The 15243-nt window shown below is 42.4% G+C and overlaps 1 protein-coding gene across 1 annotated transcript in view; it reads right to left on the bottom strand.

Annotated features, from left to right (window-relative positions):
* The window catches only part of LOC126980992 (disintegrin and metalloproteinase domain-containing protein 11-like), a 274102-nt gene that overhangs the window by 232499 nt on the left and 26360 nt on the right, over positions 1 to 15243 (bottom strand). Inside the window, exon 2 of the mRNA XM_050831531.1 lies at positions 4761 to 4912. Coding sequence (XP_050687488.1) covers positions 4761 to 4912 — 152 coding nt within the window. The remainder of the gene's footprint in view (positions 1 to 4760; positions 4913 to 15243) is intronic.

Genomic DNA, 15243 nt, shown 5'->3' on the forward strand with positions numbered 1-15243 from the left:
GAGGAGGAGGAAGAGGAGGAAGAAAAAGAAGAGGAGAAGGGGGATGTAATATATGTAAAGAAACTAGAAAAAACGGAAAAACATGAGAAAAGGAAATTAAAGGAAGAGAATGAAGAATGTAGATAAGGAAGTAAAATAAAAAAAAACTAACAATCACCTCCTCTAAGACAATCCCACTAATCAACATTGCCACTCACTCCACACATAAAAAACAATAAACAATCCACGAGTCAATCTTCTAAAAGGATCTAATACCTCAACGAACTCAACTCTATAACGTGTAAACCAATCCTCCACCCCTCAACCTCAACCCCCTTCCCTCCTCTTTCTCTACCCCCCTTCCCTCCTCTCTCTCTACCCCTCCCTCTCTCCCTCTACCCCCAGTCCCCTTCTCTCTGTGGTGTCTGTGTTTTCCATTCCCGCGAGTAAGAAACACAAGCAAATGGTCCGCGGAACACTGAGGGAACACGGAAGGAGAAACTCAGTCTGCACACGGTAATGTAAACAAGGGAGAGAAAGCGAGAGAGGGGGTAACACGGGGATAAGGGAAGGTGCATCGGGAGAAGATAAACAACAAAAGGAGGAGGAGGAGGAGGAGGAGAACGGGAGGAGAGGAGGGCAAGGAAGGAGAATGAGAGAGTGTGGGGAAAGGAAGGACGAGAGAGAGAGATGGAGACAACAAGAGAAGGAGGAAGAGGAAGAGAACGGGAGGAGGAGGGCAAAGAAAGAGAATGAAAGATTGGGAGATGGTAAGGACGATATAGTTAGTAGGAAAAGAAAGAGAAAGTGAGGGAGAGATGGAAGGAAGGAAGGACGGACGAGGAATAGGAGGAAAGCAAGGCAAGAGAGTGAGAGGGTGGAGGAAAAGGAACGACGAGAAAGTTATTAGGGAAAGGAAGAGAGAGTTAAGGAGAGATGGAGGGATGGAAGGAGGAAAGGGATCAACCAACAAAAACAAAACAAAAATACGGTAGGGAAAAGTGGAAAACGGAAAATATACAACAGAGGGGAGGAGAGGAATTAAGGTAAGGGAAGAAAAAGAAGCAGAATTAAAAACAAAACAAAAAACAAGAGAAGAAAAATACAGAAGAAGAAGACACAGATGGAGGAAGAAATAAAGAAACAAACCAAAAAAAAGTGTTACAGGGAGATGTGAAAGGAAGAACAAAGGAAAAAAGAATGAAACATGGGTATAGGGAAAGACGGACGAGAGAAACGAAAGTGCGGAACAAGGAGAAACAGATAGAGAAGGAGGAGGAGGAGAGGAGAAAAAAAGAGAAAACAAGGAGACAAAGGGAGAGAGAGACAGAAAGAAGATACAAAAAAGCGGAAACAGGAGAAGCAACGGAGGTAGGAGTGAGGAAAAAAAGGATAACAAGGAGAGGAGGAGGAGGAGAAGGAGGAAGAGAAAACAGAAGAAAAAGAGATACAAGGATACACGGAGGGAGGAGGAAGGAGTAAAAAAAAAAACCCAGTAAGGAGAGATGTTGGACAAGTTAGCAAAGAAAGAAGGGAAGGAAGGAAGGAAGGAGAAGGAACACAGAAAGACAGACAAAGGAAGGGAAGGAAAGAAGAAGGAAGACAGACAGAGAACAGTGTGTAAAGACAACTTGGTAACGAAGAAGAAAGAAAGGTTAGGAAATGAAGAGTTAACGAAGGAAAGCAGATGAGGAAGAAGAGGAAAGGGAGGAAGAAGAAGAAAAGGAAAAGAGAGAAGGAAAACTGATGAAGAGGAAGAATGAAAAGGAAGAGAGAGACAACTAATAAAGACGATGAGAGAGGAAACGTAGGAGACGGAAAATAATAACGATGGGTGTAATATGGAAGAACAAAGGATAGCCATGGATGAAGGAAAAAAGTGGGAAGACAGGAAGGGAGAGAGAGGGAAAAAGGAAGGCGATGTTCAGAAAGGTTGAAATATGAAAGAAAGAAGAATGTCAAATAGGAAAAGAAAGGAGAGAGGAAAGGGAAGAATAAAAAGGGATAGAGACAGAAAATGACACGTGAAGGAACGAACATAAAAAGAAAACAGAAAATACCGAGAATGAGAAAAACGAAATGAAAAAAGGAGGTAGAAGAGAAATAAGTAAAGCGAGGAAGAGGCGAATAAAACCTGATAATTATGAAGAATAAGACAACAAAAAAAGGATATAGGAATAGAGATGAAACGAATGAAGATAGAAGGGAAAAAAAGACGATGAAGAAACGAAGAGAAAATACCAAAACAAAGAAGAAAGGAATGAAGGAAAAAAGGATCTACGAACAAAGGAAGAGGAGAGGGAAGATGGAGTGGAGAAAAAGAAAGAAGAGAGATGTGACGTGTTGCTAATGGAATGAGAGGAAGACGGGAAGAAAGGAAAAGGAGGAGGAGAAAGAGGAGGAGGAGGAGGAGGAGAGACGTGATGTGACTGACTGAAGAAGAGATAGATGAAAGTGAACTGTGAAGGAGGAGATAGGAGAAGAAGGGCGTGGAATAAAAGCGAAGAAGGGGAGAGGAAGAGTAAAGAAGGTAGAGAGAACAGCAGACAGCGACCAGGCGAAAAGGAAAATAATGAAAAGAAAAACTCGTTAAGAAAATTATATCAAGAAGAAAAGGATGCAGATTATTAGCTATGGAAGATGAGAAGAAAAAGGGAAGAGAAGAAAAGGAAGAAGATAGTTGAGACAAATGAGATAAAGGAAAGAATAGAAGAAGAATGCTGGAAACTGAAAGAGAAGAGGAAAAAGGAAGGGAAAGTCGGGCACAAAATGGAAGAAAAGAAAGAAAGAGGAAAAATATGAAGAAAACGAAGGAATAAGACAAAAATAAATAAATAAGAGAGTACAGAAGGAGGGTGAAACGTGGAAAACTAAAAGAGAGGAAAAGAATGACAACGAAGAAGAGAAGGCGGAAGGGAAGAACTGAGACACAGGAAGTAAAGGAGACAGAAAAAGGGCGTAACATTGAAGCCGGAAAGAGAGAGCGATGAAGAGGAATATATAGTGAGGGAAATCGGAAGAAAACATATGAAGGAAACTTGAATGACGAAAACGACACGGAGGTAAAAGAGAATAGATAGACCGTAGTACGTCAGATTGAAAGGGAAAAGGATGGTGATGAATATTAAAGGAATTCGGAAGGACACATATGAAAGAAAATAGGAAAAAGAAGACGCGAAAGAGAAGAGGATGGTGAGGAATAGCAAATAAAGGGAAAGAAGTGGAATACAATAGGAAAACAAAGACGAGAGAAGAATGGTGAGGAATGACATAGGAAGGGAGGCAGGAAGGACACATATGGAAGACAATAGAAAAGAGAAGAAGAGAAAGAGAGAAGAATGGTGAGGAATAACATGGGAAAGGAAAACCGAAAGGACCCATATGGCAGAAAACAGAAAGACGAAGACGAGAAAGAGGAGAGGATGGCGCGGAATGACATAGGAAGGGAAATCAGGAACGATACATATGGAAGACAATAGGAAAACAAAGACGAGAAGAGGAAAGGATTGTGAGGAATAGCGAAGGAAGGGAAATATACAAGACACACATGAAAACAATAGGAAGACAATGACGAGAAGGAGAAGAAGATGGCGTGGAAGATAAAGCAATGAAATCCGAAACACACCCATGTAAAAGAAAATAGGAAAACGAGTTCAGGATTGAGACAAGGCAGGTAATATAACAAAAAGGGCGTGACATTGCAGATTGAAAGAGAATAAGGATGGCGAGGAAGAGCTAAGGAGGAGCCATCGGAAGGACAAGTATGGAAGAAAATATGAAGGGAAGAAAAGAGTATAGAAGAAGGATGATAACTTGAGAGAGAAAGAGATGGCGAGGAATAGCAAAGGAAGGAAAACAGGAAGGACACGTATGGAAGAAAACAGGAAAATGAAGGCGAGACGGAGGTAAAAATAAAAGATGATAAAGAAATAAAGAAAAAGGCGAAATATAGCAGACCAAAGAAGAAAAGGAAGCAAAGGAACAGTAAAAGAAAGGAAAACGGAAAGACACAAGTGGAATACAATAGGAAAACGAAGACGAGACGAAGATAAAAATATAAGATGGTAAAGAAATAAAGAAAAGGCGAAACATAGCAGACCAAAGAAGAAAAGGAAGCAAAGGAACAGTAAAAGAAAGGAAAACGGAAAGACACAAGTGGAATACAATAGGAAAACGAAGACGACACGAAGGAAAAAAAAAAAAAAATGCAAAAGAAATAAAGAAAAGGCGAAACATAGCAGACCAAAGAAGAAAAGTAAGTTAATGAAGAGTAAAAGAAAGGAAAACGGAAAGACACAAGTGGAATACAATAGGAAAACGAGGACGAGAGAAAGATAAAAATAAAAGATGTTAAAGAATTAAAGAAAAAAGCGAAACATAGCAGCCCAAAGGAGAAAAGGGAGGTAAGGAACAGTAAAAGAAAGGAAATGAGGAGGAACATACGGACGAAAATAGGAAGGGAAAGAAGAAGGAAGAAGGAAGACAGACAGAACAGTGTGTAAAGAAAACTTGGTAACGAAGAAGAAAGAAAGGTTAGGAAGTGAAGGGAGTAACACACACACAAAAAAGGTTAACGTAGGAAAGCAGATGAGGAAGAAGAGGAAAAAGAAATGGGGAAAAAGAAGAAAAAGAAAAGACGGAGGTAGAAAAAAATAATGAAGATAAAGAAACAGGGCTATACAGAACACCCCAAAAAAAGGAAAGAAAGGAAAATCGGAGGTGCACATAAAAGAAAATTCATATATTAAGACGGAAGAGTCGCTAACGGGCGGGACACTTACGGTTATCTTGCTGGCGTCGCGAGTGGAGATGCCCTGGGGCTTGCCATGCTTCTGCAGCTGCTCCGGGTACGTGATCTGGTAGAACTGAGACTCCAGCGACGACACAAACTGCTGGTTCTCCACGTGTTCGTTCAGCAGCCGCCGCACCTCGCCTGCAACGACGGGAGAGAACGGGGAGTCAGCAACGGTGGTAATCATAAAGAGGAGAGGACACATGAGATGAAAATGGTAAAAAGGATACTGGTGGATGCTGAGATGTGTGAATAAACTAAATAAAAGTCATTCTCTAACTTCTCAGCGCCATGCCATTAGTCCTTTTCCAAACAGTCCTTCATACTGACCATCTTATTTTTTTCTTACTCCTTCTTTCCCACCTTCATCTTTTATCTTTTTCCTCCCACTCTCTCTCTTCCTTCTTTTCTTCTCCCCCTCTTCCCATTCTCTCTCCTCACCGGCCTACCATCATTTCCTTCCTTATATTGTCCCTTCCCGTCAACCTTTCTTCTTTTTCTTATTCCTTCTGTTCCACCATTGTCTTTTCTCCTCTCTTCTTCCTCCCACTCTCTCTTCCTTCTTTTCTTCTCCCCCTCTTCCCATTCTCTCTCCTCACCGGCCTACCATCATTTCCTTCCTTATATTGTCCCTTCCCGTCGACCTTTCTTCTTTTTTCTTATTCCTTCTTTTCCACCTTTCATCTCCTCCCTTCCTCCTCCCATCCTTCGTTCCTTTCTCCTCCTTCTAGTCCCCTTTTTTCCTTCTTTCCGCCACGCTGCTCTGCCTTCCTCGCCTCTTAATCTTCTGAGTGAGACACATCTTCCTTAAGCGAAAGTCATCAAGCTAATAATCAACAAAGACGATTGAGGGAAGTACACGCTATCAAGGCCGTTTTTCCAGCCACTCCTCTTTACTCTCCCGGGACAAACTTAACGACAAGGAGAAGATAGAGGAGGAGAGAAGAGCGAAAGGTGGTCAGAGGTTGAGACAAGAGAAGGAAAATGGTAAACAACAGGAATGAACTTTTACATTACGGGAAAACATAACTAAACGGTGTGAAAAGTAGTGATATGGTGAAGGGAAAGGAGTGAAAAATGTCTAGGAGTTAAGGCTAATGGACGAAAAAGGGGAAAAAATTAGACAGCAGGAAAAAACGGGGCACTCTGAAGAAAACTAGGTCTGGGAAGAATGAAAAAAAAAAATAGTGATATGGTGAAGGGAAAGCAGTGAAAAATGTCTGGGAGTTAAGGCAAATGGACGAAAAAGGGGAAAAAATTAGACAGCAGGAAAAAACGGGGCACTCTGAAGAAAACTAGGTCTGGGAAGAATGAAAAAAAAAAAAAAAATAGTGATATGGTGAAGGGAAAGCAGTGAAAAATGTCTGGGAGTTGAGGCAAATGGACGAGAAAGTGGGAAAAAAATTTAGACAGCAGGAAAAAACGGGGCACTCTGAGGAAAACTAGGTCTGGGAAGAATGAAATAATGTTAAGACAAAGAAAATAAAGGGACAAACAAAACGAGATGAAAAGTTTACAAACCAGAAGGAGATGAGAAGAAAGACTCCTCGTAGTTGATAGTGATTCATAGACAAGATAAATATTCTTTTTTGTTTTTGTTTTTATGGTATCAATTTTCATTACAGAAGCAAGAATTAAGCGGAAAATTTCATATGTAGTATTTCATCTCTCTCCTCTACCGCACAGAAAAAAAAGATACACAACACCAATACAAACGGCTAAAGAATATATGAAAAAAAGTGACACCTTCCTCTTCTCAATCTCTAAAATAAGTAAAAAAAGAAAGAAAGGACACAAATAAATCGAACCTTCATATCTCCTCTACCACAAACACACATACAAAAAAAAAATACAAACATCAAAACAAAAAGTAAAAAGAATATATATGAAAAAAACGACGGACACCTTCCCCTCCTCGTCTTAAAAATAAAAAATATGAAGAAAAAAAAATTCGAACCCTCATATATATATATATATATATATATATATATATATATATATATATATATATATATATATATATATATATATATATATATAGCCTTTTAATCTCTCCTCTATCACACACAAAATCACCACCACCAAAACAAACACTAAGAAGAGAATATAAATATAAAAAAAAGCCAACCGACACCTTCCTCTCTCTCCTCGTCCTCAAAGAAAACAATTCAATCGAAGCTTCTTATAGCATTTCAACTCTCCTCTACACCATAAGAAAAAATATACATGACCAAAACAAATCCTAAAAGAATACATATGAAGAAAAAGCCAAACAGACACCTTCCCCTCTCTCCTCGTCCTCAAATAAAATGGGTAATCGATCCTTCATACATAACATTTAATCTCTTTCTCTCCACTGCAACACAAGAAGGAAAAAGATAAAACCAAAACAAACAAGTAAAATAATATATATGAAAATAAGGGCAAACAGACACCTTTCCCTCCTCGTCCTCAAAGAAAATAAGTTAATCGATCCTTCATACATAACATTTAATCTCTCTCTCTCCACTGCAACACAAGAAGGAAAAAGATAAAACCAAAACAAACAAGTAAAATAATATATATGAAAATAAAGGCAGCCAGACACCTTCCCCTCCTCGTCCTCAAAGAAAATAAGTTAATCCCGGAGTCACATTAAGCCTTGATCTGATTCCCGCCACAGGAGCGCCAGCCTCGAGACAGATGAGAATCAACACGAGAGAAAAGTCGGGGATAAAACGGATCCTTCTTGAGTCCAAAGTAGGTTTTCTTCGCCATTTGAGCCGCAATTACTCTTCCTCTCTCTCTCTCTCTCTCTCTCTCTCTCTCTCTCTCTCTCTCTCTGCCCCCCTCCTTTCTTTTCTTTCTCCATTCGTCTTCTTCTTTGCCTTTTTCTATCCCGGGCTATTTTTCTTCTCCCTCGTTCATAGTCTTTTCTTTTTTTCTATTTTCTTCCATTCTCTCATTTATTTACGTCTTTTCATTTTTTTGTTTTGTTTTTATTTTTTCTTGTTCTTGTTTTTCTTCATATTGTTGTTCCTTTTCTTCTTTTTTTATTCCTCCTCTTCTTCTTCTTCTTCCACCTACCCCCCCTCCTCCTCCTCTTCTTTTAATGTGACTTTTTTCTTCATCCTCTTATTGCTTCTCCTCTATTCTCCTTTTCTCCACCTTACTTCCCATCCTCTCTATTTTCTCCTTCTCTTCCCTCCACTTCTCTACCTCCTCCTCCCCCCAAGCTTCCCCGCCCCCCTTCCTTCCTCCGTGGCGTGGGTTGCCTCGTTACACGCAGCATCTTCATCTCAAAAGGACCGTCTTCGTGGGGCTTCACTGTCATCCCTTATACTAATACAGGCATGTGTGGGTGGGGGGGAGGGAGGGAGCGCAGGGCTTTAAACCACTGAGGTACGGAGCGGGGAAAGTAGAAAAAGTATATCACCACCTCTTTCATCTTTTAACCATTACTTACTCTTCCCCCTTCACAAATTTATCGGTATTTTAAAGCACTTTGAAGCGTTTATTCTATGTAATTAAAACCTCCGTCACTGATCCTGTTGATAGCCGAGTGATAAGAGAGAGAGAGAGAGAGAGAGAGAGAGAGAGAGAGAGAGAGAGAATCTCTCTCTCTCTCTCTGTCCATAATTTTTCCTTATACTGTTGTTCTAATATTACTTATTTTTTCTCTCTTTTTTTCTTATTTCTTCTCCTTCTCCTCTTTTCTCTCCCCATCCTCCTTTCCACCCTGATTTCATTTCATTTTTCTCCTCTCCACTTCGTTCCACTTCTCTTCCTCTTCTGTGTGTGTGTGTGTGTGTGTGTGTGTGTGTGTGTGTGTGTGTGTGTGTGTGTGTGTGTGTGTGTGTGTGTGTGTGTGTGTGTGTGTCTGTCTGTCTGTCTGTATGTATGAATGTCTGTGTGTCTGTCTGTCGATGCGCCTGTCTTTCTTTCTGTGTGTATGTCTGCCTATCTGTCTGTGTGTGTGTATGTGTGTATGTATCTGTCTGTCTATGTCCCTGCTTTGAACTATGACGCGTCCCCTTCACTCCGAGATTAATATTTGAGTCCCTTCATGTGTAGAGCCTTCGTTTCCTTCCTTAATATTTCAGGCCGTCATCTCTCGGCGCCTACTACCGTATTCTCTCCTCTCTCCCTTTTATGCTCTATTTACCTCTCTCTCTCTTATCCTTCGCTTCATATTTTTTTCGTTTACTTATTTCCTGTTTTTTTATGTATCTTTTTTTGTCTTTTCCTTTCTATCTCTCTCTCTCTCGGCCTGAAGGAGCACCCACTTACACGTGCAGGTAGAAACCCACCTGGAGAGGAAAATTACCTTTTCGGTTTCGCGGTTATTATTATTATTATTATCATTATTATTATTATTATTATTATTATTATTATTATTATTATTATTATTATTATTACTACTACTATTTTTAATGTTATTATTATTACTATTATTATTATTAACATTTTTCTTCGTCTTCTTGTTTTTTTCTTGTCTTTGTTCTTCTTCCTCTCCTTCATGATTTTCTTTTTCATACAATCTTTATTCACTCTCATTCTTCGTCGTCTTTTTGTTCTTGCTCTTTTTGTTCTTCTTTTTCTTGGTCTTATTCTTCTTCCTCTTCTTCTTCCTTTCCTTCATCACACCATCTTCATAACTTTCTGTATCCTTTTTTCTCTCTGTCTTGATTGCCACTGAAGCTGCATCTCTATCTCGTTAGCATCCATCCACTCTCTCTCATTCCACTCGCCTCCTCTGCACTTCATCATGCCTCATTCATCTCTCCACACCCAGATGTCTCTCACAGCATCCACCTTTATTTACCTAAAATCCACATCTTTCTCACAGCATCCGCATCGTTTTTACACAATTCACATCCCATCCACATCCTTCTCCAACGAAAGACATAATTTAACATCCGTCTTTACCAGTCGTACATCATCCTAACACCCTTCTCCCACGTCACACATACCCCTCAGATCCCTCTCGCACTATTTACACCTCCCTCCTACTACACACATCCCATTCTTATCACCCACATCCCTCTGCAATAACCCACATCTCTCTCCAATAAGCCACATTCCTCACCCACTACACATATCGCTCTCCCAACCAGTACATCCCTCCCCCATCAATCTCACCTCCTTTACACCCCTTTTGCATCGTCCACACATCCCCCTCACCCCCGAGTACCTCCATCCCACCCCCGCGTCACCCTGCCAGCCTCCGTCGCCCTGGCAGCGGTGGAGGCCCTGCTGAAGAGGTTGCTCCCCTGATGGTGACAAGAACTTGCATTGCCCTATTGTTCCCTCCCTCTCGCTGACCCCCTTCTGCCCTCCCTCCATCCCTGTGTCCCTCCCCTTCCTCCGCCACTACCAGCAGCACTGCCATCCTCCCTCACCCCCCCCTCCTCCTCCTCTTTCTCTTTCACCTCACATTTCCCCCTCTTGCATCCTCCCCTCGCAGCCCCATTCCCCCACATGCACTCCCCCCCCGCCTCCCCGCCTTCCTCACCTCTTGCAAGCTCAACTTTAAGTCCCTCTCACCACAACATGCCAAGTCTCAACTCCCTCTGGTATTATTTCCCTGCGAGATGAAGAAAGGTTGAGATAAAAGATGCAGCCTCACTCGCGGCGGGATGGTAATTTATTTATCTAAATTAGGTTTAGGATTGGGCCGTAAATAATGGAAGGAGTTGAGGAGTGAAGCCTGGGTTGTGCCGGAGGCTGTGTGGGGGGCGTGGGGGAGAGGGGGGGTGAAGTGGGGGGTTAGCGACCTCACAAAGCAAGGCTGTGCGCTCCTCGAAAGTGTATTTGGCAGCCAGACCCTGAGCCGTGTGCGCCAGCTGTGGGGTTTAGCAGGTCAGCGGGGGACGAAGGGAGCGAGCAGCGGGGAGAGGGAAGGATTGAGGGGGTCAGGGAGGGGAGAGTGGCTGCGAGGGGAGCGAGGAGAGGGAAAGTGAAGGAGTGAGGAGGAGAAAGGTGGAAGAGAGGAGAGTGAAGGAAGTGAGGAATGAGTGAGTGAAGCAGGGAGATGGAGTGAGTGAGTGGCAGTGAGGAAGTGAAGAGAGGGTGGCAGTGAGGGGAGTGAGGAATGAGGGAGTGAGGCAGCGAGATGAAGTGAGTGGCTATGAGTATATAGTGTGAGAAGAGGGTGGGGGTGAGGGAGAGAGGGGAGGGTGGAAATGAAGGAATAACGGAGGGAAAGGAGGCAAAAGGGGAGTGAGATGGTGGAAAAATAGGGAGAACAAGGGAAGAGAATGCATGAGAGTTGGGGGTGTGGGAATATCTAGGAGTAATGAGTGAGAGAGAAGGAGGGAGGGAGAATGAGCGAGAGAGGAGAATGGAGTTAGCAAAGGTGGGTGGGTGGTAGTCTAGGAGAGGAGGGAGTGGAGGTGATGTGCGCGCGAGGCTGCCTTTGAAAACATACCCCCCGAAACATGTGAATTCAGAAACTGTTGCTCCCGACGCTGCTGTTTCTTGGACGTGGTGCGCGATTTCCAGAGAACGGAAAACCCACTGCTCTCCTACTGACTTCCCTCTGCTCCTGTCCTTTAATCAAACACACACTCTTGCCACCATGGAGTTTTAGGACAGCACCCCCCCCCCACCCCTCCCTTTATTTATTTTTACAGTAAAGGGAGCAGTTCAAAGGCAATAAATAATAATAATGAGAAAGAAAAGCCCCCTAGTCATTTCCCCTGTAATAAAAGAGTTTAGAAGAGGGGCCAAAAAGAGACCAATTTCGGACATCTAACTTCCTCCTTTCCTTTTCATCTCACGAGATTTATATATTTCCTTTAAGTAGTGGTGGAATGCGACCCCAATTACATCATTAGACAAGACTTTCCTGCCGCGAAACTCACTATACTCACATCCTATACAAAAAACCTCAATGCCGAGCTACATGTAATGACACTAATAACATACTGAAGGCCCACCACCCGAGTCTCGCTTCCTCGTGCCAACCTACAAATTACGGTGAAATGACCCAAACACACGCTGAGGGGCTCTTTATGTGACATGACCTTCCCCAACTTCACCTGAGCCAGACCCGACCTGCCCCAGCCCGTACCGCAAGAATCACAACCATCAACGTGCTGGCCGCGGGAGTGAGTGAGTGAGGGCGCCCCGGGACCACAATCACGCGGATCAATACAATCAGATAGTATGTGCGTTGAAAGCCCGGAAGTGAGGGGTGGATGAAAACTTAACGAGGTGGAGGACCCATTTTTGCGTGATGGGTCCGACAAGAACAATAGGACACAAAAATGATTGAGGCTTTGTGAATGGAATATAGTTTGTCGATTAATATTCTTTACTTCAATTTTTTTTTTAAGAAGTCGCCTGTCTGGATATGTGTAATTATGCATCGCTTTCATTGTTATCACTGAACTGTAAGACTAATGAACATATGAACATAAGGATAAAACAAATATAAAATAAATGGAGTAGAAAATAAATTTATCTCGCTCTTCAATGGCAATAAAAACATTAAATAATGACAGAACCATCAAAGTTATCGTCTTCTTAATCATTACTGTCGGCACATTTAATATTTTTGGGCATTTTCATGTGTGTGTGTGAGAGAGTGTATGTGTGTGTGTGCGTGTGTGTGTGTGTGTCTCTGTGTGTGTGTGTTAACTTCAAAATAAACACACACACACAGAAACACAAATTCAGCAGCCAACGTTTATGTCATTTCACTTTCGAGCACTTTGCTGAGTTGCACCCGTCATGAAGCGGCCTCGAACATACTCATGATATATATTTCGGGTTGGTTGACAGCTCTTCCCGTGCCACCACCACCACCACCACCACCCCGTCCAACTCCACTCCATTCCACCGTGCCTTGCCGCACCTCTCCACCCTCCACCCACTTCCATTTCGTTCTTCACCATCACCTCAGTTTTACGCCACCGCTACCTCCTTCCTACTGTACCTCGTTCTCCTCCACGGCTCCACCCTACCGCATCCGACTCCACCCCACTCCACCCCATCCCAACCAGCATCCCGCACAACGCACAGTCACACACACACCGGCCAGGACGAATTTCTCAGCTACAAGTCTTTAAGGGTAACAATCCAATTAAAAAACTTTCCTGCGTCGCTTTTCTACGAGTTTAAAATGGAAGTCGTAAATTCTGGCCACGCAGATCCGACGCACCCTAAGAGACTCCGTGGGGGGCACATTATTATATTATTATTAACATTTCGGGGCCCAAGAACAAGACAAGGCTTTCGTGGGAGTGGTGGGCATTTCCAGGGGTAGTTTAATGACCCTGGTGGTGGTAGTTTGACCCTTCTTCTGTGCCGTGAATCTACAAAAACGCTCATTAGAACCAGCCTGATCACCTTTTTGGCTTTTGGAAATGGTTGATGTGTGAGGCGAAGGAGACTAAGAATATCACCCAAAGGCCTCCGCCGCTGCCGCCCCTCGTCCAATTACTGTGTTGCAGCGGACTTGTTACCCGCGACACATGGAAGGACTAATGGGCCTCCTACGGCACTATTTGCAGCCTCTAATTGTGCAATCCTTATGGTATTAGTCGCGTGTTTTACTGTCATGATCAGTCTTTTCGCTAAATGGTTCAGGTAACAGCCCAAAGGATAAACACACATGCACAGAATCACACAAATATGGAGGGAGTAATGGGACTCCTATGGCACTATTTGCAGCCCCTAATTGTGCATTCCTTGTGGTATTAGTCGCGTGTTTTACCGTAATGATCAGACTCTTAGCTAAACGACTCAGATAACAGCCCAAAGAAGGATAGACACACATGCACAGAATCACACAAACATGGAGGGACTAATGGGACTCCTATGACAATATTTGCAGCCCCTAATTGTGCATCCCTTATGGTATTAGTCACGTGTTTTACCGTAATGATCAGACTGTTAGCTAAACGACTCAGATAACAGTCCAAGAACGGATACACACACATACAAAAAACACACAAAAAGCTTGCAAACATAACTAATAATAAGGAAAGTATCAATTGCTTTTTTCCCGGTATTAGTTGCGTATTTTACCGTAATGATCAGACTATTAGCTAAAAGACTCGGATAACAGCCCAAGAACGGATACACACACATAATAAAAAAAAAAAAAAAAGTTTGCAAACATTACTAATAAAAAGGAAAGTATCAATAGTTTTTTTTTCTCTGTATTAGTCGCGTATTTTACTGTAATGACCAGACTATTAGCTAAACGACTTAGATAACAGCCCAAGAACGGATACGCACACATACAAAAAAACACATAAAAAGCTTGAAAATAACTAATAAAGAGAAAAGTATCGATAGTAGTTTTTTTTTCTGTCTATAACATGAGTCCCGTATTTTAACCTCGATGCCCATTCTTCTTTCCGTAACTTCCGTAACTTCCGTAACTTCCTGCTTACTCCATGGAAATGACGCTTTGCAGGCCTCTTCTTCATAATGACACCCATTCGTACGCTATCAATTTTCATTCTTAACAGTATCATCCACATATTTCAACTTGACGCTCAGGCTCTTCTCGATAGATTAGGCATAAAGTAAATACCTCCAATAATACTCCTCGTACGGTATTAATTTAAATTCTTAACAGTTATTATATACACACGTTATGATATGCTCAAGTCCTCCCTCAAACATTTAACATGGAATGAGTAAATGGCCTCTAATAAGTGTCAATAACCTGCATCTTTACATCCTCTACGGCAGGGTTCTTCATTATATGGGTCCCCTTCAGCACTGGGTCGTGACAGAATATTCACGAGATCGCCACTTCTTCACAAATAGAGAAGATATAACACATGGCAGGAGGCACACATGTCTTAGTATTATTAAATGCTTTCAGATGAGGACGTGAAGGTAATGTTTGAGTGAAAACTGGGTCATAGTGATAAAAAACTTTAAACATTGCTCTATATTATTAGCCTCACATTTCAAAGCAGTGCCCAGATTCTTCCCTAGACATTACGCAAAAACCTTAAGACACGCGGCCACCTTGGCAATACAGAGGAAAATGACCACCAATAACATTACCACCAACCACAACAAATTAACTACTAACATGTTACTTGCGAGGCCACATGACTATATCCTGATCAACTTTAAAATATGAAGGAATATAATTACCAACAACATTACCCCATGTCCACCAACATGTTACCTACAGAAGCATGCAAGGCCAACACTTAACTACCCCCTGATCGTGGCTCTTTCCCAAACATTCCGCATACATACGTTGAATACAGAGCTACCCACATTTACACTCCAGCGGTAAATGACTATTGACCATCAACACGAGGCCGCGACGAGGCGGTGGGGAGGGCCTGAGTGGCAGCCGCGTCCACCTGACTATATGTTCATGGCCGCTTGATACTTAGGCGGGACTCGAAGCTGTTAGGTTAACGAGGCGCATTTATACTAACTCGTCCCCGCTCTCCCCTGATGGCCGCCCCTCGCTGGCCCGCCGGACACTGGGAATTAACTGATATTAA

This window comes from Eriocheir sinensis, chromosome 46, assembly GCF_024679095.1.
Source record: "Eriocheir sinensis breed Jianghai 21 chromosome 46, ASM2467909v1, whole genome shotgun sequence".
Classification (NCBI taxonomy): Eukaryota; Metazoa; Arthropoda; class Malacostraca; order Decapoda; family Varunidae; genus Eriocheir; species Eriocheir sinensis.